General features: G+C 42.2%; 2 protein-coding genes across 10 annotated transcripts in view; one reads left to right on the top strand and one right to left on the bottom strand.

Moving 5' to 3' along the window:
• PRCP (prolylcarboxypeptidase) overlaps positions 1 to 718 on the bottom strand; it is a 61,134-nt gene extending 60,416 nt beyond the window's left edge. The window contains exon 1 of the mRNA XM_072993496.2: positions 496 to 718. Coding sequence (XP_072849597.2) covers positions 496 to 669 — 174 coding nt within the window. The 5' untranslated portion in view covers positions 670 to 718. The remainder of the gene's footprint in view (positions 1 to 495) is intronic.
• Positions 719 to 942: 224 nt separating this feature from the next.
• DDIAS (DNA damage induced apoptosis suppressor) lies at positions 943 to 15,114 on the top strand. 9 transcript variants are annotated; one of them, XM_078390182.1, is made up of 7 exons: positions 1,118 to 1,330; positions 3,312 to 3,467; positions 7,107 to 7,232; positions 7,442 to 7,567; positions 8,624 to 8,785; positions 10,712 to 10,829; positions 12,391 to 15,114. In XM_078390182.1, exons 4-7 carry the CDS (start codon positions 7,458 to 7,460, stop codon positions 14,842 to 14,844), a joined length of 2,844 nt encoding a protein of 947 aa, XP_078246308.1. In that variant the 5' UTR covers positions 1,118 to 1,330; positions 3,312 to 3,467; positions 7,107 to 7,232; positions 7,442 to 7,457; the 3' UTR covers positions 14,845 to 15,114. The 9 variants fall into 9 exon arrangements, with proteins under 9 accessions (XP_072849599.2, XP_078246308.1, XP_020663826.3 ...); XM_078390183.1 differs by having other exon boundaries at positions 1,161 to 1,228; XM_072993498.2 differs by lacking the exons at positions 1,118 to 1,330; positions 3,312 to 3,467 and adding an exon at positions 943 to 1,053.
• Positions 15,115 to 17,029: the final 1,915 nt, after the last annotated feature.

Genomic DNA, 17,029 nt, shown 5'->3' with positions numbered 1-17,029 from the left:
TGCATGAAATCTAAGTCAAAAGCTGCATACTTCTGCAAACCAGTCAAGGGGAAAGTCTACTGTTTCCCTATCCCAAGCGGGGCCTCAGCATAAGCCCTGGTCGAATCTAACCTTCCCCTTGTGCTCCCCTGCCTTCAAAAGAAAAACAAGCAACTTCAGTCATCACCAACACGTCCAGTGGCAGCGAGTTCCACAGGCTGCAAAGCGCTGGACCGGATTGGGGATGCTGGGGCCATAAAAACCTCGCTACAGAGATCTTATAGGAAGATCTCACTCTCTCCTCCTGGCCTACCTGCAGGGCTGTTGTCGGGAAAAGAGCCTACTAAAGGAAAAGCGTGATATAAAGCCATAAGGTCACCTGGAAGGGACTTGCTAGGACGCGGGATGATTATCATCAGACTTTGGGAGTGCGGGTTTCGAAACCGTCCCTCAAGAGACGTCGTTTTTCATTGAGGGGAGGGGAAATGTGACAGGTCTTCTCCACAGCCCTCTTACCTTTTGGTCGAGATAACAGGTGCGGTAAGCCCAGGAGCCGGCAAAGAAGCGGCCCGGGTCAGGACGGGAGGCGGCGCGGAGGTGAGGGCGGGCGAAGACCCCCCGGGCGCGGCTGACCGAGGCCACCAGGCTGAGGCAGAGAAGCGCCAACCGCCACACATCGCAGCCACTCATGACCCGCCACTGACAGCCACCAAACCGTCCAAGCCACAGCCGCCCCCTGCTCTCATTTTTATACCTCAGTTTCGCGAGGGCGGGGGGAGCGAGGCGGGGCACGAGACCACACCTAGCTCCGCCCACCACCCCGGGAGCGGCCAAAGGAGCCCGAGGAGGCGGTCCGGAAGGCGGGGCATGAATAATTAGATTTTGACGGATGGAAAGGCCAGAGAACGATGACTGAGGGGAGGGCGGGAGTTCCCCGCAGATCTCCCGCGGATTGGCTGAGCCGGAAGCAAACGACACCCCTTCCTTCCAATGCACATCGGGCTTGGTTTATGCGGCGAAAAAGACTGGGCGACGGGTGGGGAAGCCCGGAGTGCGCCGATTGGCTCAGAAGCGGTAAGGCAGGAGGAGGGAGCAGGGATTGATTCTGAGGCGGGAAAAAAACGTCGTCTGTCTTCAGAGGTTTGAGTGGGGGTGGGGGTCGCGGGTGCTTCCTACGCCTCAGGTGACGTCGCGCGCTGATTGGTGCGCGGGGCCCCGTGACGTCACTTCCTGATCGACGGAGATGAGGGTCTGTGAGGCGAACGGGGCGAGGGGGGATGGGCCGCTGCCTTAAATACGGTTTAATGGCGTGGGGGAGTTGTTGTATTTTTAAAATGCCGGAAGAAAGCTGGTGAGTCTTCAATTTCCTTCACCCTCTTCGTTTCCAAAATTTTAAAATATATAGGATTAATTAGTTCTGCTCTCGCTCCAGCCTTTTCTAGACTCTAACCCCTACACCATACTGCCCTTGCTCCAGCCTTTTCCTTGTTTTAATTTTCTTTTTCATCCTTTCTATGGGCCAGGCTTTTAATCCTTTCTATGGGCCCAGAGTGGTCGACCGGACCGGATGGGCGGGATATAAATCAAATAAATAAATAAATAAACCCCGTTCTCCCGGCCCTAATATTGTCCCTTAGTTCTTCCGTCTCCTCAATTTCGGGCGAAGTGCCAGAGCTTGTTAAGAACTGAAAAGCAGCTCTTCTCCCCTGTTGCTTGAGAACGGTGGCAGGCTGTGGCTTGCTGTTGAGCAGAGCTTTCAGCAAAACATTCATTCATTCATTCATTTATTTATTTATTTATTTATTTATTTAACATATATGCCGCCCACTGCACTGAAGCCGGGCCTCCTGATCGAGGTGACCAGCTAGCAAGCCAAGTGGTGTGCTTTGGAATCCTCCTACACAGCAGTGATTCCCAAGTGTGGGCTCTTGGACTACCACTCCTTTACCACTGGCTGTGCTGGCCAGGATTTCTGGGAGTTGTAGTCCAGGAACATCTGGGGATCCAAGGTTGGGAACCACTGCTATACAGTAATGATAAGCGTTAAAGTGCAAGTAATTACACAGTTTCATGCATTCCAGTTCTGTCTCAGTCGCTAAACTTGGCTATGGTCATCTCTCGTCCAGTGAATTAGTTGTTAATTTATTAACACCCACTCTGTTTCTCATGTTACTCATCTGATAAATCTTTCTGGCGCCTCTCCCTTGATTATTCTCCATCTTGTTCTTCAAAGAAGTATTGCAGTAGATTTTATTTGTCATAACAAACTATGTGTTCAAGGAATGAGAGCGTGCTTTTTTTTAAATAATCACCTCTGTTTCTTTTTGTTCTCCTATCCAGTGAAGTACTGCTTCATTCTTTTTCTGTCAGTCCATGCAATTCTTCTGTATGCTCTCAGTTCAAAAGGATTTGTTCTGTGGAGCATCTGCTGTTTAGAAGCCCAAAGCCTCACATTCAGATAGGAGGGTTGATCATATGTAACGCTTTAAATAACACTTAACTTTTTTCTCTCTGAAAATTCTGTAGCTGTTGAGCTGTTTTGGGAGGAGTTTTGTTTTTGTTTATTTGTGTGTGTGTGTGTGTGCGCATGGCTTTAGTTTGCATGCACTTTGGCAAACTCATGTAAGCATGCAATGCCCACTTAGTATTCACATCTGATTTAGACAGCAGAAGGAACAGTGATGAGATTAGAAATGTGATGATGCAGTTGGCATGTTAGGCTATTAGTGCAAAGACTCCAACTCAGATCCTCAGTCATCTGTGATGCTTGCTGGTTGGCCTTGGGCCACTTGCCATTTCCGAGGCTATTTGGTTGAAAGGGTCAAAGTACTGTATGTGTGTGCTTAAAAGGAGCCTTGAGTTAGTAATATTTGTTGTAAAACATTATAGTTTTCTTTTGTTACTCAAACTACAGCCATGGCCAAAAATATTGGCACCCTTGCAATTGTTGCAGCTGCAAACGTAATTTTGGCAGTACATTTTTGGGTTTCTGTGTGGTATTGTATCAGATTTTACTTTTCTTCTGTTTTGTATGTGTGTGTGTTGTTCCAACGCAAACCAAAGAAATGAACATGCGAGTACCAAAACATTTGCAACTGCAACAGTTTTCTGAGAGAAGGGTTGCATTTTCTGACAGAATTGCAAAGATGCCAATATTTTTGGCCAGGACTGTGTGCCTTCAAATACCTCTTTCTGGACTGACTCCAAGGAAAGCTACCAAGGAATTGATGGATTTCACAGGGCGCTATGGAGTCCGCACTGCATTCCAAATGTTTTTGGGAAGTGTTTTAGTCTGGCTTCAACCCTTTTTGGTCTGCTCTGCTTCTTTACAGGAGATCCACCAACCAGGGTGAGATGCAGAACTGTGGTTCAAGAGATCTAATCACCTACTGTACCCTACAAATTATTTGCTTGGATAACTTGTATATACAAGAAGTCCGGTAGCAGAATTTTGCAAGGGAAACTACACAGTTTTTTTATTGACATTAGTAAATAATAGTTCTATTTCCAATTGTTTATTCACCACAAACTTACTTGCAATTTCCCAGTACATCCCAATCTACATTTCCTCCAGCACTCAGAAATACTCGGAAATAAACTCAGATGGCATGCACATTTAAATGGTTACAACTCCCTCTTGTGGTTGCATATCACGTAGGGATATATATATACAGTACAGTATTTGCTTCCCAGAGCTGTTTTGAGGAAGAAACCATGTATTCCAACTGCCATGAGCTCCTTGGAAAAGGACTGCAGCAGAAATGTATAAATAAGCAATCAACCCAGCAAAAAAATATGGTGGTTGGTATATATGGTTTCTTCCTCAAAACAGCTCTGGGAAACAAGTTAGGTTGAGGGATAGCAACTTTTTGAAATTTACTCATGGGATTCATAACTAAGCATGGATTTGAACCCAGGTCTGTCTTTTGCAAGTCCTTTTGCTCTCTGACTTCTCCATCTCACTGACACCTTAGAAACAGGCAGAGAAACCCTGAAAGCGAAAATGTCACTAGAATACCAGTGCAGCAAATAGAGAAAATCCATCAGAAACAAGATGCTCTGCCTAATCAAGTTCTTCCCTTTCTCAAAAGCTATTCCTTTGTAATGTACCCTAATACACATATTCCTTCCAAGACACTTACCGTTTTTTCTTTGCTAATTAATCCAAGAATACTGCCACACAGCTGGTTACACAGTCACAAAACACTAAAGTTTGGTAGAATTTCCCTGCAATGGAAGGTAAATTAAACTGATATGTACTAGATTTAAGCTCCAGCACTTGTAAACTGTCACTGCTTGGGTGGGAGGAAGCATACACGAGGAAGAATATATTTTGAGAGGGACAAAATGAGCAAAACGAAGTAGACAAGATCCCTTAGTAAATGTCAGTTTTCCACTTTACACAGAAAAATTGGCATAGAAAATCTCTCATACAGATGTAAAGTGAGTATTCTCATTTGTTGCTCTTATGTGCCATTGAGTCTACTCTGACATATGGTGACCCTATGAACGAGCAATTGCCAATAAGTCCTGCTCTCAACAACCCTGCATAACTTCTGCAAACAAGCTTGTGGCTCTCTTTAGGAAGTCAACTCATCTCATAGCTGGTCTTCCTTTTTTCCTGCTGCCTTCCGCTTTTCCCAGCATTGTCTTTTCAAGAGAATCCTGCTTTCTTGTGATGTGCCCAAAGTAGGGCAACCTCAGCTTCCCCAGTCCTGGCTTGCTTGCAGTGGCTTCCAGTTGTGTCCCAAGTCAAAGTATTGATCCTAACCTATAAAGCCCTCTGCAGTTTGGGACCACATTATCTGTCAAAGCATCTTTCATCTGCTTGCACCAGTTTTTCTGTGAAAAGCTGACCACTAGATCCTCTCAGGCTAGGCTCCTCCAGGTGACTGTGCCAAAGGAGACCAGGAAATCTTTCACAAGAAGACCTTCTCAGCAGTGGCACCATCTCTGGAATTTCCTCCACTCTGGAGCTACACCTGGCCCCCCTCTCTATTTTTAAGAGGCTTCTCAAGATGCTTCCCTTTCAAGACGCTTTCAAAGGCAGCTTCTTTTGAACTCTTCTGCCCTTGTTCTGCTGCTCTAATTCTTTGCACCTTCTGAGCTTCTGCTGTGTTTTTGGTGGCTGTCTTTGCTTTGTGTGTGCTTTTTATTTATTTTGTTTTATATAAACTGTCCAGAATACTGCTGTGTACTAATAGGGCAGTATAGAATGTCCAGAAATCAATCAATATGTTGCCTCAGAAATCATTCAGGCTTGATTTGATCTAGGACCCATCTGTTCATCCTTTTTTTGGCAGTCCAGGGTATCCGCAAAGCTCTGCTCCAGCACCACATTTCAAATGAGTCAATTTTTTAAAAAAACTTGTGAATTATATAATAAATCCTCGTTGTATTTTTGGTGTTTTATTGCCACAGTTAGGTACTTTCTGAGACAGATTGTGTTTTCAGAACTGAGATGTTTATTTTGTGGTCTGTTTCAGCAAGCAGGCCCTCAAGGCATTACTGAATCCTATGGATGAGTAAACACACAGCAGTTCACTTTCGCTTCAGCTTTGGAAAGGGCACCCAAGAGTACAACTCTGAAATGTTTAAAACAGTATTTCTCTAATTTCTGAGGACTTATTTATAGACGCCTCCATGCAAAGTACAGCCTTCCAGATGCTGTTGGACTCCCATTGGTCTTAGCTGAGATAGCCAGTAAGAGGGAATACTGGGAGTTACAGTCAAACAAAATCTGGAATATCACATTTTGCCTACTAAATTTTAAATTGCCTTTTAGAGTAGACATGCAGGTCCACCCAGCATGTCCAATGGTAACAGACAGTGGGAATTGTAGCTCAAAGCATCTAGTGGGCCAAAGATCCTTGTTTTCAAGAGTGCTGGAGTTAATTCTTGCTAGCTAATTTTTCTGCCCTGTGGAGAGAGCACCATCTGTGTTGACAATCTAATTAGAAAGGGACATACACCAAACAATGGGCAAATTTCTGTTCATGCTGGTATAATGTATAGTTATGCCAATGCAAACATGCCAGGCATTAAAAAATGCTCAGCGACAAGAAATTATGCTGTTCAGGTTGGGTGTCCTTGGCATGCCAGTGGAGCAATGCACTAGCAGAGGTGCTTCATGGAGAGGACCGCCACCTTAGTGGTAGCACAGCGACTGCAGTTGCAACCTCCAGTTGCACACGTGTAGTTTTGCAACAGGATTTTAGCCAGTAACTCACACAGACAAGTGAGAGACAGCCACTTCTGGGATTTATTCTGTTGTATTGTTGTATCAAGGATAATTGAATGAGACAGTCACACCCAATATGGATGAATATGGAACTCCTTGCCACAGGATGGGGTGATGGCATCTGGCCTTGAAAAGGGGATTGGACAGATTCGTGGAGGAAAAGTCCATCTCTCAGAGTGGTATAAATATACCAGATGGGCAGGATATAAATCAAATAAATAAATAAATAAATGTAGAATCTCCAGGCTTAAAAGGAAGGGACCTCCAAATGCCAGATGCTTGGGAGGTAGATCAGGAGACAGGTATGTAGTTGTCCTGTGTGCTCCCAGAAGCATCTGGTGGGGCCACGGTGAGATACAGGAAGCTGGACTAGATGGGCCTTTGGCCTGATCCAGCAAGGCTCTTCTTATGGTCTTATGGATAAACTTCCTACTCAAGGCTGGCTGGAAGGAGGCAGGTGTAAAGGATAAGGTACATAGGATTATTTGAGATAAAGACCTTTTAATCATTCCATCCGTTTCCTTTTATCTGTGGCAGTCTGGCATATCTGTCATATTGTGCAGTTTGGGAATTACAGTGGACCCTCTACTTAAGGAATTAATCCGTATTGGAACGGTGGCTGTAAGTCGAAAAGTCTGTAGGTCAAATCTCCATTGACCTACAATGCAATGAAAACTGATTAATCCCACAACTGGCAGTTTTTATTCTATTTTTGTTCCATTTTGGGTTTTTTCTGGTCTGTAGGTCTATTCTCTGGCTGCAAGTCGAATCTAAATTTTGCAGCCAGAGAAGTCTGTAAGTCGCGCTGTCTGTAAGTCGAGGGTCCACTGTATTGAGTTGGACTATGCTCACTTTTCAAAATATGCATTGGGTCTTGATTTCTCAGTCAGTTGAAGAGTCTGTGACAAGAAAGAGAAAAAAGATGTCTGGAGCCTGCACACAATGAAAACCATGCATGTGGTGATACAGGTCAGCAAGGACATGCTTACAAAGCACAATTGATTTAAAAGAGGTGAGTCAGCAGCACGTTTGTGAAACCTTATTTCTCGTTCAGATGTAATAGTATTCACATAGATTCAAATGACAAGCTACTATCACAAAGGCCTGCCTTTCATGTTGCATCAAACGTCAAAGACTTCCATGTTAAGAACTATCCCCACTGTGAAATTGTTGGTCAGCAGCCTGGTATGTCTAACAATGAACTGTCGTGTTTCTTGGTAGCTAACTTCGGGAGCACATGAATGGCAGACATCTATTGGTTGCCTCTGTAATTTCTGTCCAGAACGCCAACTTTGTTTATCCCTCCTGTCAAAACTGCTGTTCCAAACTACTAGTAGATTCAAAGAGGTAAGTTCAGTCCAGACTATTTTTGTGTTCTGAAAACACCCAGCAGCTTTTACCAGGTTATAATATAGCATGGTATAGGTTATGGCATAACCCGTAACTGAGAGGGAACTGATTTATAGTCTTTACTGCATCAAGAGGACACCAGCTTAGGAGAGGGTAGCTCTGCGAATTTACTGGGTGTGCCTTAAATTCTCTAAATAGAGAAAATCCTGCTGCTGAGAAAGCCGAGGTATGAGAAAAGTAAAACGACAGTTCAGTGAACCAAAGCCCCAAGAGTGGCCGTGGTGCTTGGAGCTGTCAAATTCACATAAAGATATTGTCATATACTTCAAGCAGCTTTTTATGATCTTATGCCTTACAGATTTTAGACTGCAATTCCCATTATCCCCACCCAGCATGGGTATGCTTGCAACTCTGTAGTAGACCAGACAGTGACATCTCAAAAGTGCAACACATCAGTGAGCTATTTGAACCAACATGCAGCATGGGGCTAACATCCTTTAGGGATAATTTATAATTTGGTGATATTGCTTGGATGGGGCTTCTTGTCAGTTATATTAAGAAAAAAGTAATTTGTTCACAAATTACCTTTTCGTGGTCTGCATTTCCTGGACTTGAAGCAGCTGTGCAATGCATGGAGTCATTCGGAGAATTAAAGTGATATATGTTTCTGATCAGATAAGTGTAATACAGTAGGACCTTGTATCCACAATATCAGTATCGGCTGATTCACTTATCCATGGTCTGAAAATGTTTAAAATATTAAAAGAAAATTCCTAGAAATTTAGAAATTTCTAAAGATGAAATAATCAGAACTGACCACTAGAAAGATACAGAAACCATGCTATGTATAGTGTTGGCTATTAAAATAGCCAACACTATGTGTTTTTCAGCATCCTCCGGGGATGACTTAGAACTGATCCCCTGCAAATACAGGGTCATGTTGTATTTTAGAGTAAGATTGCTAAGCTATCAGATGATTCGCTGTAAGACCAATATGCGTTTATGATCCACATAAGTTTCCAAGCAATTTAAGGTCTTCCTTTTTAAAAACAGGTACAGTTGCTTAAAATGTGGCTGCACTGGTGATACCGAGGAAGCAAACTATAGATATCGCCTCTCGCTAGAAGTCGCTGACACTCAGGGTGTATTTGAAGTGACAATATTTGGAAGCTGTTTAGATGTTTATTTTGGAGTTACAGCAAAGGACCTACAGAGGTAAACAATTTAAAGTTTTCTGCCTTTTTGGAATGAATCAACCACCTCCTCAATACCACCCTATCTGCATATGCTATAATTATATCTCCAAAAACAGTTGTATTGCATTTTGCTGCTAGGATACTAATGTTGGTTATAGTAAAAGAGGAACATAAATCTGAACAGTTATAAAATGTGAAACTTTATCAAGGCCAGTCAGTGTATTCCAGTGGGAAAGAGCCAGACATGGATCTGAAAAAGCTCAAATCCCAAGCTGAATGCTGGGTTCAATAGTTGGTCTTGAGAAATAATTATCTTCTAATTGTAGCTTCCAGTTTTGGGAAATTTAGAGCACAATTGTGTCCCTTTGCCCAGGAAATTCAAATTCTACATTGAAAATGTCAAAGTGGGTAATAGTTGTGTACCTTTAGATATTTTTTTTCCTTCCCAATATTGTCTACGTAATTGAAATTGTTTTGCAGGATCTGAAAATTTCAATAGCAGGACATGAATAAGTAGCCAGATATGAATAAGTGCTATTTGAACAATTTTGTTTCTATGTTTATATGCAGTTGCTAGTTTAGTATCAGAGCAATGATAGGATGAGAAACTCTTTTTTAAGGAAATTATTTATAAATAGATTCTCAGGAGCAAAGATGCATACTAGGCACAGATAATAGCCTGAAGCCAGAAGAGTCATTTCTGTTGCTGAAGCTAATCAGGTCTGGTTCTCTAATCTGTCTGGGTAGCAGGCTGCCTGGAGGCCACATGTATAAGCTGATCTACATATTCTGGGTGACGAGGACGTTGCGTGAGAAAGAAGTCACTAAAGAATCAACTTACCTTAAATTTGTGAAATATCATACCACCTCCAGCTTCCCCTGTACTGCCCTTTGAAGATAGCCAGTTCCAGTGGTGTCACAAGCAAATGCATTCAGGATTCTTTCTCTTATATAAATCGTAACAGGCACTCAGGTTCTGGCTGTGGTCAATTCATGCTCCTTAGCTTGTTTCTTTTGAGGCGTAATGCAGTTCTTTACATGACACTCAAGGTTTTTCCTTTATTTGCAGTGTATGAAGCTGCATTGTGGTGACTGACTACTGGTCAGGTAGATCCAGTATTGTCTATTATAACTATCAGGAGCTTCCTGAGGTTTCTGAATTTTTCCCCAGAGCTGCTCCCTGAGACCCACTTTTGAGTGCAGTGTGGGAGAAAGGCTGGTGTCTTAGATATGTATTCTAAACTTGGAGCATCTGAGTTTAGCAGCACCACCTCTTGCTGTTTCTGGGTCTTATGGGGCTTCAGGGAAATGTTTGCATTTCAATTAAATGGGCAATGCACTTTCCCAATAACTGGAACTCCTAGGCAGACAACTGTATGTCACACTTTGAACTTAACAGCATATTTGTGGAACAATCCAGTTGGGTATAACAAGTCCCACTATGATCAGCTGGGGTTTTACACCCGGGTAGATAGGAACGTGGTGGCACTGCGGGTTAAACCGCGGAAGCCTCTGTGCTGCAAGGTCAGAAGACCTGCAGTTGTAAGATCAAATCCATGCGACAGAGTCAGCCTCCATCGCTTGTCCCAGCTCCCGCCAACTTAGCGGTTCAAAAGCATGCAAAATGCAAGTAGATAAATAGGTCCCACCACGGTGGGAAGGTAACGGCGTTCCGTGTCTTGTGCTGGCCACATGACCACGGAAAATTGTCTTCGGACAAACGCTGGTTCTATGGCTTGGAAACGGGGATGAGCACCACCCCTTAGAGTCGGACACGACTGGACAAATTGTCAAGGGAAACCTTTACCTTAAATATGCATAGGCCTGTACCCCTGCCTGTTGGAATGCAAGCACACTTTCCTTCACACCTGCCTACATGTTATACAGCTGTATAGTCTAAAGTCTTGAAGAGTTACGCGATTTTTCAGTAATGCTTTTATTCAAGGTACATTGAAGAACTGAACAAAGAAACAGGAGAACCGGGCCAGGATGCAACTCAAGGTGTGGTTTTCCAAGCAGTGGAAACCTGCTTCATCGGGAAGAAGTTTGTATTTGCAGTTAAGGTACTGAATTCTCCCCTGGTGTTCATCTGTCAGCGTATATGTGATTTAAGAGGAAAAAGGCTACTCTTTTATTGAACTCGGCTTCCACAGATTTATATGCAGGTTTTCAAACTTCACAAGAGTCCCGGCTCAGCTTAATAGAACACTGTTTAACAATCCTGATCCATTTACAGGCTCTTCTAAAGTTGCCCAGTACATTCAAATATCCTTGAATAAATGTTTACTGCTCCCAAATTAACCCCTAAGCGACATAGAATCCTATGCAGACAAATAAGCAGGCTGGCAGAGAAGTACTGGAGTGTTTTATGTATCTGCCACCCCAGAGTAGAAGTGTAGCTTTAGAAGGAACTCTCGGTTCTGTTCATCCCCAACAGGCTAGTAACAACTTTTTAAGTATAAGTAATTTTGTGGGCTTTTAAAAACCCACCCTGAGGTCTTCTAAGTATGCTGGCTTACGCATATTAGACACAGAGGAATGTGTGGAAGGAATTTCTCCCTTGATGCTTAGGGGATAACTTTGAGATAGTAGGCCTTTTCAGTGGTAGCACCCCAATCCCCATAGTGGAAGGTTATGCCCTGGAAAGCTTGCCTGGTGCCCAACTTGTCTTTTAGGTACAATGGTGCCTTGACTTACGAATGACCTGATCTACGAACGTTTTGAGTTACGAACAGCTCCGGATTCGAAATACTGCTTTAAGTTACGAATGGAGCTTTGACTTACAAACGAAAAAAAAAGCCTGCCCTTTGTTTGACCTAAGTTCATCTTAGGTCAAAAGAAAAAAAAGAAAAAAATTCTTCCCCTAGTGGTAGAGTATGGATTAACTGGCTTTGCATTAGTTCCTATGGGAACTAATGCTTTGACTTATGAACTGTGCCTTGACATAAGGACAAAAAACAGCCAGAATGGATTAATCGGTTTTCAATGCATTCCTATGGGAAATGCTGCTTTGACTTAAGAATGTTTTGACTTACAGCCACAGTTCCAATACGGATTGAGTTTGTAAGTCAAGGCACCACTGTACTAGGCAAAGCTGTTCCGGTGTTCCCAAGCTTTTGATTAATTTGGTTAGTTTAATGGCCTGCTTTTAGTAGCTGTTTTTGTTGTTGGTTGGGAGATGAATTTTTGCCCTTGAATAATTTTTTAAGAATATTTTTGTAATTTCATTGGCTTTAATGACCCTATAATTAGAATTATGCCTTTCTCTCTTTTTTTGTAAATCATTTTGGTTTCCATTTGGAAGAGAGAACAATTTATAAACCCAATACACTAAACTGTTAAACTAGATCTAAAATGTGGAGTATTATGGACTTGAACATCCTCTGCTTCATAGTTGGGAGGTTTGGTGCCCTCTTGTGGTCCAGCCAAATTCAATGCAAAAATCTGTGATGGGAATAATATATGCAGCTTTTTTTAAGTGAAAGCCTAATATCAATCAGTTCTGTGTAAGAATGGAATCCATGTATATGACTGCCAGAGTTAATGTCAAGAATTGTCGACTGAGTTACTTATCTAAAATAATCGAATTTGCTGAAAGTACAGAATTACATTGTTTTCTTGCAGGGTTTCGACAGACCAGATGGCACCAGCTCCTTGCAGAGTATCTGTCAAACGGACAGGTATCCCAAGGCTTTTATCGCCTGTCAGATGTTTGTGCCAGACTCTGCGCTCACAGGCTACACTGTTATCCATTACCTCCAGCAGCACCAGTGTTCTCACTGCAAGCGTGGCCATGCAGGTTTCTGGCCTCCAGATCTTTTTGCAGCATTTGATGAACCAAGCCGGGAGCTCAGTAGCTTGCAAGGCCTGGGTGACTTGAATGCAGTTCTGTCAAGTCCTGCAGGTGGTATTTCATATTTCTGGCCCCAGTCATTTGGGCTGACTTGCTCTTCTATTTCTTCACCAATAGTAGCAGATCCAAATTCCAGCACAACTATCTATGATAAGCAAAAGTGGGAGGACAATCCAGTTTCTACACATGGTCAGTTGACCTACAACTCAAAGGACCATAACCCGATTGTGACTGAGAGAAATGAGGAAGATGATACGAAATGTCATTTGTTTTCTACTCAATGGAACCATGTCAAGTGTGAATCAGAAATCTATTCCTTCTTAAGAGGAGAAGACAGGAGGTTGGTACAAACCCCTTTAAAATTAGCAGAGAGAGGTTCTTTCTGCAAAATTGCCATGCAACATAGTTACGGACTTCCAAATTCAGGGAAATCTTGGCCTCATAGTTCTCTTTGTCCCCTCGCTTCACCTTCAAGCCATGCTAGATCAGGTGAAAACTCTCAGGAAGTTCCAGACCTTTGGGATGAATTGCCATCATCAGAAAGTTTAAATGAATTCATAGCCAAAATTGAAAATAACAACATGTCGCCAGCAAAGGCCAATGCAGGAAAGCGTTTCCCTAATAGCAGAATTGATGAATTATGTGAAAAGTTGACTCCCCAGCCGGGAATTTTCAGTGCCAGTTTCAAGACCAGGCAATCAGAAGAGATGCTACAGAATCTAGCAGAGAAGGTGGAAACGTGCAAAGAACCTATTCTACCTTATTACCAATCTAGCCTGTTGCCATGTCACAATAACAGCAAATCTCATCAAGAAGCCTTTCAGAGTTCTTCATCCACTAAAGGAAACAAGGAACAGGGGTGTCTATCCAACCAGCATCCTGTCCTCTTGCCTTGGTGCTCTCCAGCTGGGGTTAGACTTTCTCATTCAAATGGAGGCTGTTCATCCTTCAAAGGAAGGGTTGACCAAGATGCCAATAGTTTCACGAATCACCATACTGGCTGCTCTTTAAAGTCTACCAGTAACTGCCTTGAAGACTCTTGTTTACAAATCAAGAAGATAACAGCCCACAATAAAGATCATGATAATCTAGCCAACAGTGGTGGGAAAGAGGGTCATTTCTGTAAGCTAAATCAAACTACTGGTCTCACAAACATCCAAGGAGAAAGTTTCAGATCAGCCAGTGGTGAAAGATCCAGTGAAATTTGTGGGGAAAAGAGAGAGCTGCTTTTAAAGGCACATGAATATAGTTTTAAAGTCACCCAGAGTGGATTGGTCCAAGACAGTTCTGATTGCAAGGAGGGCAGTTACAATGCTTCAGCTGATCTCTTCGATAATAACAGCGGAACAGAAGTCACTGGGGGAAAATTAAACTCATCTCGAGCATTCTTGGCACAAGAAGGTTCAGTGACCAGACAGCATATAAGGTTTGAATTCATACCAAATGAGTTAGAGGCTAGCTGGATTACTTCTGGACATGAATCATCATCCTGCAATATGCTCACTATTTCAGACCAAAAAACAAGCACTCCGGTTTCTAGTTTAAGGCCCAGATCTGAACTCAGTCTCATGGATTCCCCGGATTTCATACCTTATTCCCAGCCCACTCCCCTAGCCAGGCCCTACACTCTACAAGTAAGCCACCCTAGAGGAAATGAACCCATACTTACTGAATTGCCACTGAATAAGTTGTCTTGGTTAAATGTCAGATGTAGAAGACGCAGGCCTCCTGTGGAAAACCCTTTAGTAAAACAGCTTTTCAGCAAGTTCCTGAAGTCCCAAAGGTCGAAAACTGCAGATCCTATTATTCTTGGTACATCAGCTCCTCATCAGTCATTTATCAGCAGCAGCCCATTCCAAGAGTTGCCTGCAATGGCTGGTGAAGACTGGATTCCCCCTTCAGAAAAAAAATGGGTGCGGCCCCTTGCTTTTCAGAAAAGGTTGAAAAGGAGAAGCCTGGGAAGAAATGCTTATTGCCAAGCCACTGAGAAGCCTTCTCTTTCTGAAAATAAAATAAGCAGCAAGACTCCAACGAGTTCTAGCAGGTTAATAAGGTTAGAATTTTCTCCAAAAAAGCAGCCAGTGGCCGAGGATAAAGGTGGAAGCCTATGTAGGTACAAAAATGATGTTTGTGACGGGCAGCTAGTCGGCGTCAATGGACTGAGCCTATCCCCTTCTTCTCACCCAATGTCCACCATTCCAAATTGGTCTCCTGAACTGTTTTAAGAGACTGGCCAGCTACTTAGCACAGCTGCTGTTTTATTAAATTCAGCTACTTGTATGTACATTTTCCTTTCACAAACTGACCCATCGTCACAGTTGTGCCTTTGACACATGTTCAGTTCTTTGCAATTTTCTCAGGTGACTGAGGATTGGGAAAATACCTTTAAAAATACAAGTATATACTGGTTGTATTCCTTCTGGCATTTTAAACAATTTTGTCTACACAAGACTGAGCATTACATTCTTAGAAAATATAGTCCATTTTTGTCTTGATCTCTGGACTTTTTATTTGCAGGTCTTATGCACGAACTGTTCTATTGACCTAATGTTCATCACTTCCAGAAGGGAACTGTGTAATACAGTATATTAGGGATGGGACTTTTTTAAGACTCCCATTCCCAGAATTTAACTAGAACCCGCAGGCAGAATTTTGGGAGTGGGAGATCAATAAACAGAAGCAAAATAGACATATCCCTTCCTCCACTATCTGCTTCACTCTGTGTTTCTGCTTTGAGGCTTTATCCGAATGTCAAAAAGAATGGGAATGTAGAACTATTTGTACATAGCATTACGTGGCCTATACTTATAGTAAAGCACATCTACAGAAATTTCTCATTATTCTGTAAGCATACATTGTGCTTTGAAGCTATATAATGCAATATGCAATTAAGCGTATGTACCCATCCTTTCTGAGGTTTGTGTAAAGGTGTTAACATTTTATTCATTTTTATAGATTCTTGAAGAAGGCTGTAGAATATCATTAGGCCAAAATCCACCAGACTTTAAAAATAAATAACAAGCAGTGGGATGTTTCTCTTCCATACATGAATTTTGTTTGGATGCACTCAACCTTCTATTATCGTCTTTGCTTAAGAGCCATGAATACCACTGGTGTTTGTTGAAAATGAACGGCAACACACCAAAGTAGTTGTATGTGCTTCATGAGTTCCTGACATGCCCCACTGATTTTTATACTGCAATTCAGGATATTCTTACAAAATATGGAGGGGCAGCCATGTCATAGCTGCTCTATGATGCCAGTGGGGAGTACTTCCTGTGCAGCTGTGGCCAATGAAAACAGCATCTGGAGCACAACTCTTAAAAACCCATGGTTATGAAACAATACATTGCTGATTGTGCCATCCAATGTATACGATTATAAATGGACTTGGCAGAATGCACTGTGTGGTTGAATTTGCTTTTCAATGCAAGAGTCTCTGTATTACCCAGATTGTATCTAAAGGAGGTTAGTGTACAAAGAATCTTCATGGTGAGTTCTAGAGGAGAGTAGTGAAGAAAACTAAACAAGCCCTAAAGTCTTCCTGAAAAGTGTATTTGCTTATTATTTTACGAGTCACCCCTCCTGGACTATATCTCATGATGGTATACTAATACAAAACTGAATAATACAGAAAGTGGCAGCTTGCAACGATAGAAATCCAAATAGACTTCATTGCTCACTCAATGATCAGAACTGTGAACTGCTCTTGCAGCTTCTGAACAAGCGCTACACTGATGTATGTATGTAGATTTGATTTCTACAAGAACGCATATACAGATGTATATAAATGAAGGATTTTTCATTAAGGTTTGGCTGTTGACTGGAATGGACTGACTTCAAACCTTCTTTCCTTCCTGTTCACCTTCTAAGCATTCTTTCTCTTCTTTCCCGATCCTCTTCTATTATTTTTTTAATTTGTATAAATTGATCCAGTTGTATTTATACTTCTTGGAATTTTGTTTAGTTAAGTGGCAGCTTGCCAACATGGAGCTACAGTTACTTCCCTGTCACCGGATATATAGTGCCCATGATGGCCATATGTTTCTTACAACGAGCTTGCCACAGAGAGAGCTGAAGGACAGTGCTGTCTCTTAAGATTTTCTTTTCAGGTCATAAAAATTTCTAAGATTTTGGCTTTAAAATGAAGGTGGCCATATAACATAGTGGTTGTGAACACAAGGCACAAACACAAAACTCAGTTGAATTCCTACTAAATGCATTGAGCAACCGTAGGCAAATCACTGTTGGGCCATCTGTCAGATTTGTGCTGTAGCCATTTGGAAAATATCTTTGTATCAACGGCCAAAATCCAGTTGATGTAAATTTACACCAACAGGATCTGATGGCATTATGAGCTGGCTTTATTAAAATTTAATTTAAATGAATTAAAAGCTTCTTATCCCTATT

Source organism: Pogona vitticeps, chromosome 3 (assembly GCF_051106095.1).
Source record: "Pogona vitticeps strain Pit_001003342236 chromosome 3, PviZW2.1, whole genome shotgun sequence".
Taxonomy (NCBI): domain Eukaryota; kingdom Metazoa; phylum Chordata; class Lepidosauria; order Squamata; family Agamidae; genus Pogona; species Pogona vitticeps.
Note: the sequence above shows the minus strand (reverse complement) of the source record. Positions and strands in the feature narration are given on the sequence as shown.